General features: G+C 58.1%; 1 protein-coding gene across 2 annotated transcripts; it reads left to right on the top strand.

The window, feature by feature from the left end:
• The first annotated feature begins 666 nt into the window (after positions 1–666).
• On the top strand, positions 667–16,709 carry ATP13A1 (ATPase 13A1). 2 transcript variants are annotated; one of them, XM_058563898.1, is made up of 26 exons: positions 667–1,145; positions 3,597–3,686; positions 3,793–3,983; positions 5,465–5,537; positions 5,762–5,917; positions 6,070–6,139; positions 6,219–6,325; positions 6,893–7,022; positions 7,149–7,204; positions 7,790–7,916; positions 7,993–8,130; positions 8,210–8,330; positions 8,672–8,829; positions 9,171–9,346; positions 9,418–9,528; positions 10,597–10,722; positions 11,576–11,684; positions 12,971–13,170; positions 13,252–13,348; positions 14,116–14,276; positions 14,346–14,460; positions 14,553–14,749; positions 15,608–15,750; positions 15,957–16,068; positions 16,154–16,297; positions 16,383–16,709. In XM_058563898.1, exons 1-26 carry the CDS (start codon positions 771–773, stop codon positions 16,491–16,493), a joined length of 3,594 nt encoding a protein of 1,197 aa, XP_058419881.1. In that variant the 5' UTR covers positions 667–770; the 3' UTR covers positions 16,494–16,709. The 2 variants fall into 2 exon arrangements, with proteins under 2 accessions (XP_058419881.1, XP_058419880.1); XM_058563897.1 differs by having other exon boundaries at positions 7,978–8,130.
• Positions 16,710–17,617: the final 908 nt, after the last annotated feature.

Genomic DNA, 17,617 nt, shown 5'->3' with positions numbered 1-17,617 from the left:
CAATATATATTGCAACTGTTAATTAGTCCTACTGTGATTTTGTTCAAACAGCATTTATGTAACACGAAAGTAAACAGTACAAAATAATATTTCAAATAAACACCACATTTTCATATTTTTAAGTTAAAGTAGCAACTTTGTATGTGTAACTTTTATCACATGACGGCTCTCGTCCAGTGCGGCTGTGTCCTATGTTGGCTCTCTAAGCCATCCAGCCCAAATCCCTGCACAGTACCCCGCAGGAGGCGCTCTCCCAGCCCGGACAGATCGGCCCTGGACCCCAGCCTATCCGCCCCTAACAAGCCCCGCCCCCATGACAAACCCCGCCCCCTCAGAGGTGTCCAAGCCTCGCCCCCTGAACGCCGGCGCTTCCCTGAGGGACCCCGCCTCCGCAGAGTCCAGGCTCCGCCCCTCATGACCCAGATAGGCCGGGGTAGTCTCGGAGGAGAGCTCACGTCTTCCGGTTCACGTTGTCATGGGGGCGCCCCGCCCGCCTTGTCTCGTCTTTTCCGGTTTCAGTCCGGCGTGGCAGGGCGAACAGGCCGCCTGAGCCTTTTCAAGCCCTCTGTGTCATGGCGGCGCCCTGCCTCTCCTTCCGGCCACAGCCGCTCATGGCGGCGCCCTGAGTAGCCGCTTCCGGACCCAGCCCCTTACGCTGCTCTGGCTCTTCCCAGTCCCGGCTGCCATGGCGGCGCCCAGTGCTCACCGGAAGTAAAACCTCGGAAGTGAGGCGGTGCCTCTCCCCGGAAGTGAGCGCGGCGCTGGGAAAGATGGCGGCGGCGGCGAGCAACGCGGTGTCTTGCGGGACCCGGCCAGCAGGGCAGCCCAAGCCCAGGCCGCAGCCGCGCACGCTCCTTGCCACCGGGCCGGCGCTGATAGCGAGCGGCGACGAGCTGGTGGCCGCCGTGTGGCCGTACCGGCGGCTGGCGCTGCTGCGGCGCCTTACGGTGCTGCCGTTCGCTGGGCTGCTCTACCCGGCCTGGCTGGGCGCCGCCGCCGCCGGCTTCTGGGGCTGGGGCAGCAGCTGGGCGCAGGTCCCTGAGGCGGCGCTGCTTGTGCTCGCTTCCATCTGCCTCGCACACGCGCTCACCGTTCTCTCGGGACATTGGTCCGTGCATGCGCACTGCGCGCTCACCTGCACCCCGGTAAGTGTGCAGGCACGAGCCGGACGCCGCACGGTTGGGCCTCGCCGCGGGTGGCGGCCGCAGTGTCCGGGTCGGTGCCCAGCTCGGCCTGGGCCTCCCATCTGCTGAGCCTGGGTCCCCGGGGGCGTCTTCTGCCCTTTTGCGCTGGCTAAATGCTGGACCCACTGCTGGCTTGCTGTGCGACCTGACGCAGGTTCCTTCCCTCTTCTGGAATTTTCTCCTGGTGTAGTCATTTAGGTTGATAATGTAATAGCTATGGAAAGGTTAACGTAGGGCTTGGCATATGTCGGTGTTTGATAGAGCTTGTTAATGCTAGCTCCCGTTTTAGCTAATACTCGGTTGTTTCTCCTGGAAAGGGTCCTACCTTCCTTCTAGTCTGTCTCCTGCCTTGGTTTTTATTTTATTTTTTTTTTAAGATTTTATTTATTTATTTTTTCCCCCCAAAGCCCCAGTAGATAGCTGTACGTCATAGTTGCACATCCTTCTAGTTGCTGTATGTGGGACGCGGCCTCAGCGTGGCCGGAGAAGCAGTGTGTTGATGCGCGCCAGGATCCGAACCGGGCCGGGCTGCCATCAGCGGAGTGCGCGCACTTAACCTCTAAGCCACGGGGCCCGCCGCCTGCCTTGGTTTTTAAAGTGGGAGGTTAGACCGGCAAGGGTTTTTCTGTCTGTGAAACTTGGTTTGAGAACTCTGCTGTTCAGTGCTCAGAGGCCCTCTGGTACTACGACCCAAACAAGCTTGAAATGAAGTGAATCGCAGTGTTTAATACGAGCAGGAGTTATTTGGGAGCAACTGACTTAATCTCTTAGAGTCTTTCTGTTTGTCTGCAAGATGAGGGTGGTGATGGTGAGGACTGCTGTCAGAACCCAGCAGCAAGGTAGCGCATGGGACCCTCAGCCCCCAGATCTGGATGAGTGAGAGCAGCCCTGGGTCAGCAGTTTGATGTTGGTGACTGCCAGCACCCTCTGTGCCTGCCTCAGATGACTCCATCAGGGTTGGAGCCATGGACGCTGAGGTCAGCCTCCAACCAGCCTCCCCTCTGATCCCGGGTGTATGTTTGCTGAAAGAAAAGGGAAAGGGAACAGCACCAAAGGCTGCAGAGAGAGACAAAATCGACCCACCACCCCCTGCAGCCTACTTTGACTCCCTTATCCCAAGGGAGAAGTTCAAACTTGTGGGCTTGGTGGCTTCAAGTCCGTACAGTGAGAGACCCTAGCGAGGGACAAAAAAATGAAGGGGAGTTGGGGTGAATGTGACACCCCCCAAACTTCCAGAGCTGCCTTTTGGCTTGCACCTAGAAAGTGTAACTGTTAACTTCTTCTCCAGGGATGGACAACAAGGAGGAGCTAAGCAGCTGTGGGGTTAGGACAGGCACATCTGGGTTTGCATCACAGATCTCAGGGTGCGCTGCTCTTTGGGTTTCCATTTCCCCTTGTGTAAAGTGAGAACCGTAGCACCTATCTCAGGTGCCATCGGGAGAAGAAACTGAGATGACATCTGCAGAGCGCCTGGCATGGGGCTGCCCCATGTAGCGCTTTGCACTTTTCATCCGTGGCGTCACCAGAGTTCGTAGTTATGTCTTCTGTCATGTTATGTTTTCTGCTGGCTTTGGTGGCCCGTGGACATCCCATGGGGCGAGGCCTTGTTTCTCAAGGTCACCTCGGTTGCCCCCACCCCCTCCCCAAACATGCGCATCACAGGGTCTGGTAGAGCGCAGTGGATGGATGCAGCTCAGGATGGAGGGAGCGTCAGTGGAGCCCCATTTGGCGCCTCCATGTCTTAGGTGCTGAGGAAACAGCAGTGAACAAAACAGACAAAACCCTTCACTTTCGTGGTTTTAGTGGGGGAGATAGAACTCATACTCAACCATCAATGCTAAAGAGAGAGAGAATCGGAATGAGGATAGGAATGTCGTGAGGGAGCTTTAAATGGGGCGGCCAAGGAAGGCCTCCTGAGAAGGTGACATTTGAGCAAAACCCTAAAGCCGGTTGTGTGACCAGGTGTTCAAGGCAGAGAAAACAGCTTGTGCCAAGGCCCTTAGCTGAGGCAAGGACAAGCCTCAAGCCTCATCGTCCGTCATCCCTTGAGGACACGGCATAAAGAGTAAAGGAGTGAGGAAGGAGACCAGGCAGGCTGTGACAGAGCTTGGCTCACGTGGATTGAGGGCGCACTTCTTGCCAGGCAGCATCCTTCCTGTTTGAGTTCCTGTCCTCGACAGCAGCGCCCTGGGCGTTGGGTGCTGTCCATGACCCTGGCTTTCTGATACAGAACCAAAGGTGTGGCGAGGTGTTGTTCCTTGTTCCAGTGACAGACTAGGGAGTGGCTGAGCCAGCACTTGGAGCCTAGTGGTGTGTTTCAGAACATGTCCACAGAGCTGCTGCACCTCCCCAATGGGGGCTGTGGAGCTGAGGGTTGAGAAGGGCTCAGTGGCAACACTTTGCCTCTTGCAGGAGTACGACCCCAGCAAAGCAACCTTCGTGAAGGTGGTGCCGACTGCCAACAATGGATCCACTGAGCTTGTGGCCCTGCACCGCGATGAGGTAGGGACCGCCTGTGAGGCTGCCCTGAGCAGGGCTTGGGTAGGATTCCCAGGTGCTGATGCCCCCAGATCAGGGTCCTCTGTCACAGAAACACGTTCTCCCACAGGGCGAAGATGGGAAGGAGGTGCTGTCCTTCGAATTCCAGAAGATCAAGTATTCCTACGATGCTCTGGAAAAGAAGCGCTTCCTCCCAGTGGCGTTTCCTGTGGGAAATGCTTTCTCATACTACCAGAGCAACAGAGGGTTCCAGGAGGACTGGGAGATCCGTGCAGCTGAGAAGAAGTTTGGGAGCAACAAGTGAGTCCGGACATCCCCATGTGTCGCCCCCGTGACAGGAATGGGGCTCTGCCTGTGGTCACAGCCCAGGTGCCTGGCCGTGCTTCCGAGTCTGGGTACCTGGGAAGTGGGACGGAGGAGTCCGCCTTTTCAACAAAACCTCCTGAGTGAAGGTGGCTGGCGCGTTCTGAGAAACCTGCTCTAATCTAGTCTCCCCTGAACTTGCCTGTGACAAGACTCCTGGAGGGCTCGCAGGTGGGAGCCCTTCCCCGTGGCACAGGCAGCTCTTCGCAGGAGCCTAGCCTGTGGCCCATGAGGGTTGGCTGTTGGCCCTTGTTTTGTTATTTAGTTCCCCTCTTTGTTTTGAATTTTTTCTTTAAACATAAGTTTTCTATATTTTTCCCATACATATCCCAACGCTTTAGGAATGGTGATAAAAAAGACGTCAGTGATCAGGAAAGCTCTCATTCGTACAGGAAAGCTCTCATTTGTACCGGGTAGAATGGCAGATGCTCTGTACGAGCTTTCTGCTTTAATCACCAAAACCACCAGTTGCTGGCGTGTGGCTGTGACTGGGTGGGGACAGAGCTGGGCTTCAGAACCCCTGTTCTGCCCACTGTGACAATCCTTCTCAACCAAAAACCCTCAGAACCTCTAGGGAATCTTTCTAGACTTAATTGCCTTTCAAAAAACTACAAATATATGTACCACAACTATTGATCTAATAGGAAAATGTTTAGGAAACATTTACCTCCTCCCCACCACCTGGGTCAACCACAGTGGCAGCCTGGCACGTCCCCTTTCACACCATCCCCACTCATGCAAATGCGCCCGAGACAATACAGGTTGAGGCTCAATTGTTGTTGGTTGCTTTTATCATAGTGGGGCCCCTCTTTTTCTCACATCCCACATCCGGGACATCCCTGCAGAGCAAAGGAGGCCCTAGTTGATCTGGCCAGATGGGGCCCACCATGCAGTGTCATAGAACATGCCTTTAGGCCTGCCTCTTCAAATTCTGGGGCTTTTATTCAGGGAGTTTTTAGCAAATCTTGGCTCTAGATCTCCCCTGTCTGAAGTGGGGTGAGGCTCAGGCACCATATTTTAGGCCCCCACGGGACTCCCTGGCACCCAGCTGCTGGGCCTCCTCTGTGCAGCTTCAGGTCTCCCATCCCACAGTCAGACATTCCTTCTCCCTTTACCTTGTCACCCGACCAGATGGTGGATTCTGCTCTCACACCAGCCCCACTTGGGTGGGCAGCTGCCTGAAGAGCTTGTTGCCGATTAAGAAGCTTCATCTGGGTTCTGTGGAGCAGAGGGCTGGGGGTGGTCAGCATGCCTGCCCCAGTACCTGGGGGATGAGGAGAGCCATAGTCGAGGGGAGCGTCCCGTCTGGAGGCTCAACAGAGCTCCTCATTTCCCAGGGAGGCTTGTGGTGTCCCCAGGTGGAGGTGTCAGGGTGAGGCCTCCACCACAAGTAGGGCACAGGGTCTGGTTTCTTGCAGGGCCGAGATGGTGGTGCCCGACTTCTCAGAGCTCTTCAAGGAGAGAGCCACGGCACCGTTCTTTGTGTTCCAGGTAAAGCAGCAGCTCTGGCCCTTCTCCTTGCCCCGTTCCTTTGGGCTTTCACAACCAGAGCAACCTGTGTCCACCTCCAAACCCGGAAACCTCTCCTTGCCCTCATGGGTCCAAGCCCATGGGCAGAACCGTTCAGTGTGCTGTCCTAGACTCTGTGGGTGTACACGTGGCATTCCCTTGCAGGGATGGGTGAGTGTGGAAACAGACTGGCCTGTGTCCCACAGGTGTTCTGCGTGGGGCTCTGGTGTCTAGACGAGTACTGGTACTACAGCGTCTTCACACTCTCCATGCTGGTTGCTTTTGAGGCTTCTCTGGTGCAGCAGCAGATGCGTAACATGTCAGAGATCCGGAAAATGGGCAACAAGCCTCACATGATCCAGGTGTGGCCAGCAGGAAGACCGGGTGGAGAGGAGGGTCCCTGCTGGGCTTGTGGCAGGCATGGGGCAGGGGCAGGGTGTGGTCAGCTCTGGGGATGTTCCCGCACCATGCCCGCTTCATGACCCAGAGCTGACCACACCTCGCCCCCACCCAGGTTTACCGAAGCCGCAAATGGAGGCCTGTCGCCAGCGACGAGATTGTTCCTGGGGACATTGTCTCCATCGGTGAGGCCCATTTCTGCTCTGTCCCAGTGGGAGCCCCTGCATTGGGCTTCTGTCCAACCCTCCTGCCCCTGCCCTGCAGGCCGCTCCCCACAGGAGAACCTGGTACCGTGCGACGTGCTGCTGCTGCGGGGGCGCTGCATTGTGGATGAGGCCATGCTCACGGGGGAGTCGGTGCCACAGATGAAGGTGCTTGGTGGGGGCCAGTCCTTAGTCTATTCAGGCGCATCACTGTCCCATTCACAGAGGAGGAAACGGGCCAGAAGAGGGCTGGTGGCTGGGCCGGGATCCTGCCCAGGTGCAGATGGAGGAGGAATGGAGCCTCTGGCCCAGGAGGCTGGAGGAGGAAAAGTGGGTGCAGCATCTGGATGTAGCTGCCAGGTTTCTTGGCAAGTCAGCAGCGTAGGAGAAGGGCAGCTGGGTGGTGATGGAGAGAGGAAAGGAGATGAGGCCAAGAGCATCTGGGGGTGTCCAGGCACCCTGGGGTGTCAAATTGAGGTGGGCTGAGAGAAACAGGGAGGGTGTGAATCCTGGGTGTGGCCAGGTGCGGAACCACAGGAGTCGACGCTGTACATGCAGGTGGAGAGAAGACAAGGCGGGGCACCTGTCTCTAGTGAGATGCACAGGGTTGGATGGGGAGCTCTGTGAGGGTCAGGCAAGATCTTCCCAGCCCCATGGTCCAGCTCTCCAGAGACTGGAGATGGAGGGGGAGGCTTAGGACCGGCATCAGCTTCACCGTCCTCTTTTCCTCCCCAGGAGCCCATTGAAGACCTCAGCCCCGACCGGGTGCTGGACCTCCAGGCCGACTCCAGGCTCCACGTCATCTTCGGGGGCACCAAGGTGGTGCAGCACATCCCTCCGCAGAAGGCTACCACAGGGCTGAAGCGTAGGTGCCTCAGGGGCCTCTGGGGGTGTCTTGGCCTCGCCACCCCCATCACCCCCATGTCTGCTTGGGTATGAGGGAGTTGGGACAAGCAGACGTGAGTGACGTTGTCTCTGCTCGTCTCCCCAGCGGTCGACAATGGGTGTGTGGCCTATGTCCTGCGGACTGGATTCAACACATCCCAGGTGTGGTGCCTTGCCCAGCTTTGGAGAGGGTGCACCCCAAGGTGGGTGGTAGACAGTCGAGACAGAGGCCCTTTCAGGCCCCAAAATGTCCACTCCACAGGCTCACTCTCACAGCAGGTCTTGGGCTGGGGGCTGGGGTGTAGAGGCAAGCCTCAGCCCAGGCTCGCTCTCCCCGGCTGAGGTGCTAGTGGGGAGCACAGACAGCAGATGGATTATTACCACCTGCTCTGTGGGCTTGAATAGTTTCAACCGTAAACTCTTCAGTAAAGCAGCCTGAGGACTACCTGGTAGAGGTGATAGTCAGATCTCCTCCCAGAAAACTCGTCCCCCATCTCAGCCACTTCTTTCCTTGATCCCCAGGCCTTGGCAACTGGTCTCCATAGCTCCATACCTCTTGGCTGAGTGGTAGCTGCCCATGTAGCTGTGTGGTCCTTGGAACAGCTGCGTCGTCGGCTGCAGGGCTCACTCGTAGACCCAGGGCAGGCGCTCCCCCTCAGTAGAGGGAGAATCTGGCCCTGATGCTCTCAGGCTACCATCACCTCCACCCCTGCACCAGGAAAAGCTTCTGTTCCTCTGTCCCCCTAGGGCAAGCTGCTGCGCACTATCTTGTTTGGAGTCAAGAGAGTGACTGCAAACAACCTGGAGACCTTTATTTTCATCCTTTTTCTCCTGGTCTTTGCCATCGCGGCAGCCGCCTACGTGTGGATCGAAGGTGAGTGCCATGGCCCCCCACCTGTCTGCTGGGCCCCGCACCCACAGCCCCAGGCTGGCAGGCCCTGTCTCCACAGGTACCAAGGACCCTAGCCGGAACCGCTACAAGCTGTTTCTGGAATGCACACTGATCCTCACCTCAGTCGTGCCCCCCGAGCTGCCCATTGAGCTGTCTCTGGCTGTCAACACCTCCCTCATCGCCCTGGCAAAGCTCTGTGAGTCTCTGGGACAGGGCCAGGGTGCCGAGCGGGCTGGTGCCTAGTGGGACCCCTGACCCTGGCTCGCACCTCGCAGACATGTACTGCACGGAGCCCTTCCGGATCCCCTTCGCCGGCAAGGTCGAAGTGTGCTGCTTCGATAAGACAGGGACCTTGACTAGTGACAGCCTGGTGGTGCGAGGCGTGGCCGGGCTCAGGTGAGCATGGGGGCCTGGGCCACGTGGCACGTAGCAGAGGGCTTTCTGGAAGCTCAAAGGATACACAGCTGCCCAGCCCAAGCCTCTGAAGTGAGGGTCTTCCCATGCGGTCCTCACTGTGAGTGACACAGGCATCCCCAAGCAGTCACACGACCTCTGGGGGTATTGGTGAGATGGGCGTAAGTGTCATGAGGACCGAAACAATACCCCCCCTCACCCCCAGCCCCACGCTGACTGGCACAGAGTTTTGGGGCCCATCTGTCATCCTGGCTGGCAATTCCCAGGGGTCCCTCCACTCGGCTCACCTCCACCCTATAACCAGCTGTTCCCCGTCCTTGCAGAGACGGGAAGGAGGTGACTCCCGTGTCCAACATCCCTGTAGAGACTCACCGGGCCCTGGCCTCATGCCACTCCCTCATGCAGCTGGATGATGGCACCCTTGTGGGTGACCCCCTGGAGAAGGCTATGCTGACAGCTGTGGACTGGACGCTGACTAGAGGTGAGGGGTGAAGCCTCAGGCCTAGTGCAGACACGCTGCCAGCTCTCGCACCCCCAGCCAGGAGGGCCACACCCCTCGGGTAGATGGGTGGGCACAGGCTCAGCTCTGACCTGGGACAGGCTATGCCTTGGGTGTCACCCTGGGTTGGAGCCAACCCCGCCCAAAGCTTGGAGCAGGGTCTTCTGAACCAACATCTCCCAGCTCTGACCCCTCCTGGAGCCAGGAGCCACCTCAGGCCCCAGCACTGGGGGTTGGGGAGGAAGGGAGTGGAGGGAGCAGGCGGGGGCTTGGCTACCTCTTTGGAGCGAAGGCCCTCAGGACTCGTACTTATTTGTTTCCAGATGAGAAAGTATTCCCCCGAAGTATTAAAACTCAGGGGCTGAAAATTCACCAGCGCTTTCATTTTGCCAGTGCCCTAAAGCGAATGTCCGTGCTCGCCTCCTATGAGAAGCTCGGCTCCACTGATCTCTGCTACATCGCGGCTGTGAAGGGGGCCCCCGAAACCCTGCATTCCATGGTGAGCTGGCCGAGGCCTGGGGGGGAGGGGGGCGCGGGGCGGTCGGTGACATCCCCCTGCGTTCCCTGCAGTTCACCCAGTGCCCACCCAACTACCATCACATCCACACGGAGATTTCCCGGGAAGGAGCCCGCGTCCTGGCGCTGGGGTACAAGGAGCTGGGGCACCTCACTCACCAGCAGGTAAGGATCCAGGCTCTCTACCTGCCATCCTGTCAGCCCCTCAGCCACATTGCCTTCTATTACTGGCAGCACTGCCACCAGTGGGTGCGATTTCATCTTCCTCCTCCTCAGCCTCTACCTTTGGAGGTCCTGGGTGGCGCTCAGTCCTCAGTCCCTTCTCTGCTTCCTGCCCTGCCCTCTATGGGACCCCATGCCATCCTGGCACCTGGGCCACCTCCTCCCAGCTTCCTACCTCTACACCCTTGGGTCCTTACACCTCCTCAGGGAATGCCAGGAGGCATCTTTGATTCCCCCATCTCCAGCCCAGCTCCACCCCTGCCCTGCCAACCACCTGGTCACCACATGGTCTTGGGGTATCCCCAGCTCTGGCTCACACCCCATGTCCCATTGGCAGTCAGCTCTTCTCCCATCTCCACCACCAATGCTGCTCCTTTACCTGCTTTTCTCTTGGTCCTCATCCAGTCCACTTGCCCCCAGAGGCTGAGAGATTCTTCCAGACCCAATGCCAGGTTACTACCCTGTGTTCAGAGCCTAGGTTGAGGCTCACTGCCTTGCCCATTCCTGAGCCTGGTCACAGCCCCCCTCAGAGCCACCCCCTCAGTGTTGGCCCCCGATGTTCTCTGCCTTGTTCCCCTGCATTCATCTCTCTTCAGGCACTCAGCACTCAGATTTCTGTGGTTTTGTTTGTTACATGTCTCCTCCAGTACAAGGCAAGCTCCATAAGGGCAGGGAGTTTTGGGAGTTTTTGGTGTTTGGTATGAAGTCAAGGGTGAGCATCTCCTGGGTGGTTAACAAAGGAGAGTCTTGACTTCACCATCTCAGGAGCTGAGCCACGGAGGCTCCGTGCTGCACTGTTGTCCACGTTGGGGTAGAGACACCATCGGGGGGTCCAGGACCACCCGGTCACTGCTGAGCCTCTGTGCCACCAGGGTGCCTAGTACCTCCCTGCACCTCTTAGTTTCTGTCGTCAAGTGTCCCTCCTGTGAGGACAAGGCCTTCCCTAACCTCCCCCCGCAGCACGGGAATGGGGGGAACAGGTCTTGAGGGCACCCCCATGTCTATCCACAGGCCCGAGAGGTCAAGCGGGAGGCGCTGGAGTGCAACCTCAAGTTCGTCGGCTTCATCGTGGTTTCCTGTCCACTCAAGGCTGACTCCAAGGCCGTGATCCGTGAGATCCAGAATGCATCCCACCGGGTACGGCTGCCAGACTCCTCCTGGCTGGGCCCTGAGGACAGGCAGATGGGTCTCAACTCATACTTACAGAGAGGGAGATGTGACATCAGAGGACAGTTCCACCCTCAGTGGGGCAAATGAGGTTGAGTGTCCAGGTCTCAGCAGCAAGCAAGTCGTGGATTTTGGCTGAGTGCCATCATGGCTGAGGCGCTCACGCTGCCCCAGGCCTGACGACGCTCTGGGACCTGACCCATGCCCACCCTTCTCACATCACTTCTCAGACCCCCAGTGTCACTGGGAGGCAAGGTCTGTTCCCCACTCCACCCCATCCTAGAGAGGAGGAAGCTGAGGCTGGGTCAGGGGACATGGAGGCAACACTCAGGCCACATCCATCTGTCCTGTTGGCTTTGGTCTGTTTGTCCTGGGAGTTTTGTGTTTTCTAGTTTGGGACTCAGGATGCAGGTTAGAGTGTGGGAGGTGAGTGAGCAGTCTCAGAGGGTGGTGACATGATTAGTCCCCACCTGATCCTCAGCAGTTGCAACCTGTCTTCCCATCACCAGGCTCTAAGGCAAGAGGCTGGAGCCTGTGTCCTCCAGCCTGGGGCAGCTACCAAGCCAAGAAGATCCACGCTGAGGGCTGGTTCTTAGATTGTGTTGCAAATAGAGGCTATGGTTAGTCTCAGAAATACACACGTGTGTTGTTTGCATAAAATGCCCCCAAGTGGGGGCGGATTGTGGTCCCTGGAAGCCCATTTCCCATTAGGGGGCCGGGATCTTCCTCTCTAGCCTTCTTTAAAGGGATTCGGCCACCAGGTCTCCAGGCTGCAGTTCTGACCCACTGGCCTCTGCCCCACTGAGACTCCACCCTTTCCCAGGTGGTCATGATCACAGGTGACAACCCACTCACCGCCTGCCACGTGGCCCAGGAGCTGCACTTCATTGAAAAGGCACATACGCTTATCCTGCAGCCTCCCACAGAGAAAGGTGAGGTCCCACGTTGCCAGGGGCTGGGGGGACCCTGAATCCAAGAACAGCTCCCGTCCGGCACCCCACCTGCATGCCAGGCCTGAGTGAACATACCTTGCATCATCCAGTACCTGTTATACAGCTCTGCCCGATGGGCAGGCTCGGGCCGTCTAGCCAGAGCTCCATATCTGCATGTTCAGTAGCATGCAAGTGATCACTGGTTCCTGGGTCAGCAGTGACTTACAGTCTCAAGGTGGTTGGTTGTAGTCACACTTGCCCACATTTCGTATCCTCATGCCCACCTTGGGCCTTGCAGGCTGCCTATGTACGGCAAGGGCTCCTCTCCTGAGCACAGAGCCAACTGGGGCTCTGCGTGGCCAGACCCCGGGTAGAGGGCTTGGTGCCTGTTACTACATCGGTCCCTCTGCCCCACACGGGGGTCTTGCCATCCTCACGCCACACAGGAGGAAGCTGACCAGGTCAGCTGGATTTGAACCCAGACATCCTAACTCCAGAGCTCATGGTCACTGACTGCTCCTGAGTGACCAAAAACTGATCACTCAGTGGCTGCAAGCAGTGCCCTGGAGTCAGACCAGTCGAGGGGCAAATCCAGCCGCTGCACCTACTGGCTGGTGGGGTGGGGTCTGTCAGACACCATGGGATGGTGCACAGTGCAGGGCCTGGCTCGGGAGTGACATTCGCCAGCTAGGACATCTTCCAGCACCTCCTAGCCCTTCCCCCAGTCTACGTTGCAGGTCCCAGGTCTCCGCCCCAGCCCAGAGGTTGTGGGCAAGTGGCCCAAGGTGGCTGTCAGGACTGTTTACTGGCAAGCAAAGTTGCTCCAACAAAATGGCCACAACAAAAGCCCGGTGGAGGTTGCTGTTCCTATCCGGGCCAGCCAGCCAGTGAGCTGCCCTCAGCTGGTAGGCTGCCCTCAGCTGTCCTTGGTGCTCAGAGGAGTTTCCAGCCAGCTGGAAAGAGGAAGTGGGTAGCAAGTGTCTGGCCTGAGGAAGTGACTCGGGGTGCCCTGGCCTGGGAGAGCAGGGTTTCAAGCAGGCCCCAAGGCCGGGAGTTCATTAGGGGGAGGCTTGGGAGGATGCCTGGCTTCTGAGGTTAGGTTGCCTAGATTCAAATCTGGCCTGGTTACGCGGTCTCAGGCAAGTGACTCAGGCCCTGGATTCTTAGATTGGGGTTGCGGAGGTAAGGAGGAATGGGGGCCAAGAAGGTGCTCCAGAGAGGAGAGACTGGGACTGGGTGTTGGGGGTCCAACTGGGCGGTTTTGACCCCGGGCTCTGACCCTGCAGGTCAACCCTGTGAATGGCGCTCCATCGATGGCAGCATTGTGCTGCCCCTGGCCCAGGGCTCCCCAAAGTCGCTGGCCCTGGAGCATGCACTGTGCCTCACCGGTGATGGCCTGGCCCACCTGCAGGCTGAGGACCCCCAGCAGCTGCTTCGCCTCATCCCTCATGTGCAGGTGTTTGCCCGTGTGGCCCCCAAACAGAAAGTAGGTGCAGGGAATGATGGAGGCGGGCAGGGCCCTGGGGGTGGCACGCAGCCCTCACTCAGCCCATCTCTGCCCGTACAGGAGTTTGTCATCACCAGCCTGAAGGAGCTGGGCTACGTGACGCTCATGTGTGGGGATGGCACCAACGACGTGGGTGCCCTGAAGCATGCTGACGTGGGTGAGCCCAGCGGGCTGAGGGCTTGTTCTTTCCTTCACTGCTCTGCCAACACATGCTTAGCATCAGGGACATGTCACCGAGCATGAGGAGGCAGTGAGGGGATGGGCAGGGGGCCATGGGATCAGAGATCCAAGGGTGCTACAAAGGCAGGAAAGGACACAGGTGTCTGAGGAACAGTGCGGCCAGCGCCACCAGGGCAGCTGCATGGGGCAGACACGACTTCGTTTGCTCAGGCACCGTCTGGAGGTACCGAGGCCAGAGGCTGAGAGAGATGGGACAAGTCAGGAGACACAGCTGGAGCTGAAGCGTTTGCCAAGGGTTCATAGCCTCGGATCTGTGTCAACAGAACAGATGTCGAATTGACATTTAAAGACTAACCTAACATGGTTTTTAGTGCTTTGCAAATATTTATTTGCTTTATTTATCAGCTGTGGCATTTATGGGGTATTTAGTTCTTAGAATTGTAATCTTTGGCAATAAACTTCTTCGGAAATCGGTTAGATTTGGTTTCTGAGGTTTTTTTTGTTTCTTTTCTTTGTTTTCTAATTAGTGTTTCGAAGGTAAGATAGATGTTCTGAGGCGCTCCTTGGGGAGGTTGGATAAAATGGGGAGGTTCGGCTGCCAGGCCAGCAGCTCCTTCTTGGCTTTGAGCAGACATCCTGCGCTGTGCTGTGCCTTGGCACAGGGCTGGCAGGGCCTGGGGCCGGCGGGCTCCCCCTGGATGCTGACGCACACACACACACACACACACACACCCCCCCCCCCAGGTGTGGCACTCCTGGCCAATGCCCCTGAGCGGGTTGTCGAGCGGCGGCGACGGCCCCGGGACAGCCCCATCTTGAGCAACAGCAGCAACAGGGCCACCTCCAGGGTGGCCAGGCAGAGGTCGGGGCTCCCACCCCCAGAGGAGCAGCCAGCTTCCCAGCGGGTAAGTCTTGGGACAGGGGCAGCAGCACCTCCTTGTCGCCAGGTCTCACCCCTGCCACCTGCCCCACAGGACCGCCTGAGCCAGGTGCTGCGGGACCTCGAGGACGAGAGCACGCCTATTGTGAAGCTGGGGGACGCCAGCATCGCGGCACCCTTCACCTCCAAGCTCTCATCCATCCAGTGCAGTGAGTCCTGCCACCCACCCCATCCCTCTGCCCTGTCCCCCCACCCACCCTGCCTGGCACCCAGGCCTACACTTGTCCCCTCACGCCCCTAGTCTGCCACGTGATCAAGCAGGGCCGCTGCACACTGGTGACCACGCTGCAGATGTTCAAAATCCTGGCGCTCAACGCACTCATCCTGGCCTATAGTCAGAGTGTCCTCTACCTGGAGGGTGTCAAGTTCAGCGACTTCCAGGCCACGCTGCAGGGGCTTCTGCTGGCCGGCTGCTTCCTCTTCATCTCCCGCTCCAAGGTGGGCTGGGACCCCAGGCAAAGCAGGGGCTCCTGCCCAAGCCAAAGGGTGTCTTCTCTCTCTGTGAACCACAGTACCTGCCCTGGAGGTGCTGGGAGGCTTCTTGGGTTGATGGCTGGGGATGCTTGAGCCAGCCAGGCCGGACTGTTACAGGTGCCGCCATGTGTCGTCCCTGCCCTTCCTCACAGCAGCCCTCAGGGTGGGAACTATCGTCCCCACATTACAGATGTGGAGCGGGGTGCAGGGCAGGTCCCCGCTGAGGCTCCTCCAAGTGACACAACTCGGGCCCTAGTGCTGTCCACGACCTGGGGTCTTAGGTGGGCCACACAGAGCCCACAGGCGAGGAGGGGACAGACGGGGAAATGATTATCAAGACCTCTCAGAGAGTGCAGTGCCGTGAAAAACACAAAGTGGGTCCCAGGCTGTGCAGGAGGCCTCGGGGTTGGTCAGGGAAGCCTTGTGATGCTGGCGTTGAAGCCAATACGTAAAGAATGAGGGAGCCGGCCAGGAACTAGGCAGAAGGGCCACAGACAGGCATGGGCTGACTCGGGGAGGCTTTGCTGGCTGGAGGGGGCAGGAGGTGAGCTGGGTTGATCATGAGCGCCTCATGGGCCCTAAAGAGGGTTTGGGTTTGTTCTAGAGCAGGTAGAATGGGGTGTAGATTTTTAAGACTCCTGCGGCTACTGTGTGGAATGTGGGCATCGAGTGAGGCTGGGGAGCAGGCAGGTCTCTGGAGACAGGTGCTGACTGGTGACCCCTAGGAGTTGGAGATACTCTCTGCATAGGGTATGCCAGCAGGCAGAGTGGGCAGGTGGCCCCAGGGCAAGTCTGGGCCCTAACCCCACCCTGCCACTGCAGCCCCTGAAGACTCTTTCCCGGGAGCGGCCCCTGCCCAACATCTTCAACCTGTACACCATCCTCACGGTTGTGCTTCAGTTCTGCGTGCACTTCCTGAGTCTTGTCTACCTGTACCGTGAGGCCCAGGCCCGGAGCCCCGAGAAGTGAGTGTTGCCTCGGTGTGGGGGTGGACAGGGTGCTCCCAGAGGAGGCGACGTCCCTGCGGTGGAAGGTGGCACGAGGACGTGTGCACAGACATTGCCTTGGGGTAATCAGGGCCAGGCCAGCGAGGTCAGCCAGGCAGAAGCCTGGCTCTCTGTAAGGGCCGCGGGAGCCACAGAGGGGCCCTAACCCCCACGCATCCCTGCAGGCAGGAGCAGTTTGTGGACCTGTACAAAGAGTTTGAGCCGAGCCTGGTTAACAGCACCGTGTACATCATGGCTATGGCCATGCAGATGGCCACCTTCGCCATCAATTACAAGGTGAGGCCCAGCCTCTGCCCAAGCATGCCTTGCTCCCCTGCCTGGCCCCCACAACACGCAGCTATCTATCCGTCTGTCCCTCTAGGGCCCACCCTTCATGGAGAGCCTGCCTGACAATAGGCCCCTGGTATGGAGCCTGGCTGTGTCACTCCTGGCCATTGTTGGCCTGCTTCTCGGCTCCTCACCTGACTTCAACAGCCAGTTTGGCCTTGTGGACATCCCCGTGGAGGTGAGTGACCCTGTGGACCTGGCCCTGGGACTCGGCCTGGGCCCATCTGTAGGCACCCAGTTCACTATCGCTCCCTGCCCTGCAGTTCAAGCTGGTCATCGCCCAGGTCCTGCTTCTGGACTTTTGCCTGGCACTCCTGGCCGACCGCATCCTGCAGTTCTTCCTGGGGACCCCGAGGCTGAAAGTGCCTTCATGAGACAGCGGTGACAGCACCCACTGCCCATTCTGTTGCCACCAGGCAGGAGCCCTTTGAGGACCCCAGGAGGGAACACTGCCCCCATGGCAAGGCTGGCCCAGCCTTGCCCACCAAGACTGAGCTGGGACCCCGTGCAGCCGTCTGCAGGCCTGGCTGGCAGAACCAGCCCCAAGCTGGCACCTTTGGTAAATAAAGCAGCATCTGTGATTTTAAGAAGCCAAGCCTCCGCCTCTGTCTGCACCACACGAGGGGTTGTTGGGGGGCTGGGTGGTCACCAAGTAAGGTCCCAGCACACTCCCCACAGGTTGTGTAAGGTCATTAACCACACCATGTGGAATGCATTCAGCACTTGGACCGGCCAAGCTCCAAGCCCAGAGAGCTCTGCATATTTCCTAGTTTAACAAGTAGTCCCATATTTCTGTGGTCTCAGCTTCACATTTTACCCTCAGGCACTGGAAGAAGTCTTAGGATCAATGGCATTTTTCCTTTTTTAATAATACACAAAATAAAAGCATGTTTTCCTCTCGTGGTGTCTTAGATGAGAGGGAGTTCAGTCCGCATCATTACAAATACTCTGGTCACACTCATTGGGGTCCTGCACCCCATCACCATCTCATGTCACAGCCAGGCTTTGACCTGGCAACCTGCCTGGGGCCTCGTACTGACACTGTCCTTCCTTTCAAAGGGCTGTCACTCAACTCAAGAATCGCAGAGTAGGCAGCATGAGAGCTGAGAGTCGCTGGCAGTGGGAGATCTGCCTTCTTGACAGCCAAAAACTAGGAAGCAAAGTTATAAACATGAAGTCTTTATTTCTAGCCAGAAATTCCACTGAGTGCAGGGTGTGGGTACATTTTTATAACTTTGACAAGCTGCATGTGACAACCTCAGACCAGAGGGCCTGGGCCCAGGCTTCTGGACACCCTCTCCTGCCCTGCCAATGCTCCCTGGGGGGTTCTCAACCATTTCCTACCCTTGCCCCTTGGTCATCAGCAGCCCACCCTGTCCCGCTTCCCCATTGGGCGGGGTGTGGCCCACAACCCAAGAAAAGTCCTGGGAGCCTAAGCGGTGAAGGGGCCAGGACCAGCCAAATCTGGAGGGGTAGAGGTGCCAGACCCCACCTCGCA

Source organism: Diceros bicornis, chromosome 20, assembly GCF_020826845.1.
Source record: "Diceros bicornis minor isolate mBicDic1 chromosome 20, mDicBic1.mat.cur, whole genome shotgun sequence".
NCBI classification, from domain to species: domain Eukaryota; kingdom Metazoa; phylum Chordata; class Mammalia; order Perissodactyla; family Rhinocerotidae; genus Diceros; species Diceros bicornis.
Note: the sequence above shows the minus strand (reverse complement) of the source record. Positions and strands in the feature narration are given on the sequence as shown.

Coding starts and splice junctions, on each gene's coding strand:
- ATP13A1 (XM_058563897.1), top strand. CDS start 771: ATGGCGGCGGCGGCGAGCAACGCGGTGTCTTGCGGGACCCGGCCAGCA. Junction 5,918..6,069: donor ACAAGCCTCACATGATCCAG/GTGTGGCCAGCA, acceptor GCCCCCACCCAG/GTTTACCGAAGCCGCAAATG. Junction 8,830..9,170: donor GGACTGGACGCTGACTAGAG/GTGAGGGGTGAA, acceptor ATTTGTTTCCAG/ATGAGAAAGTATTCCCCCGA.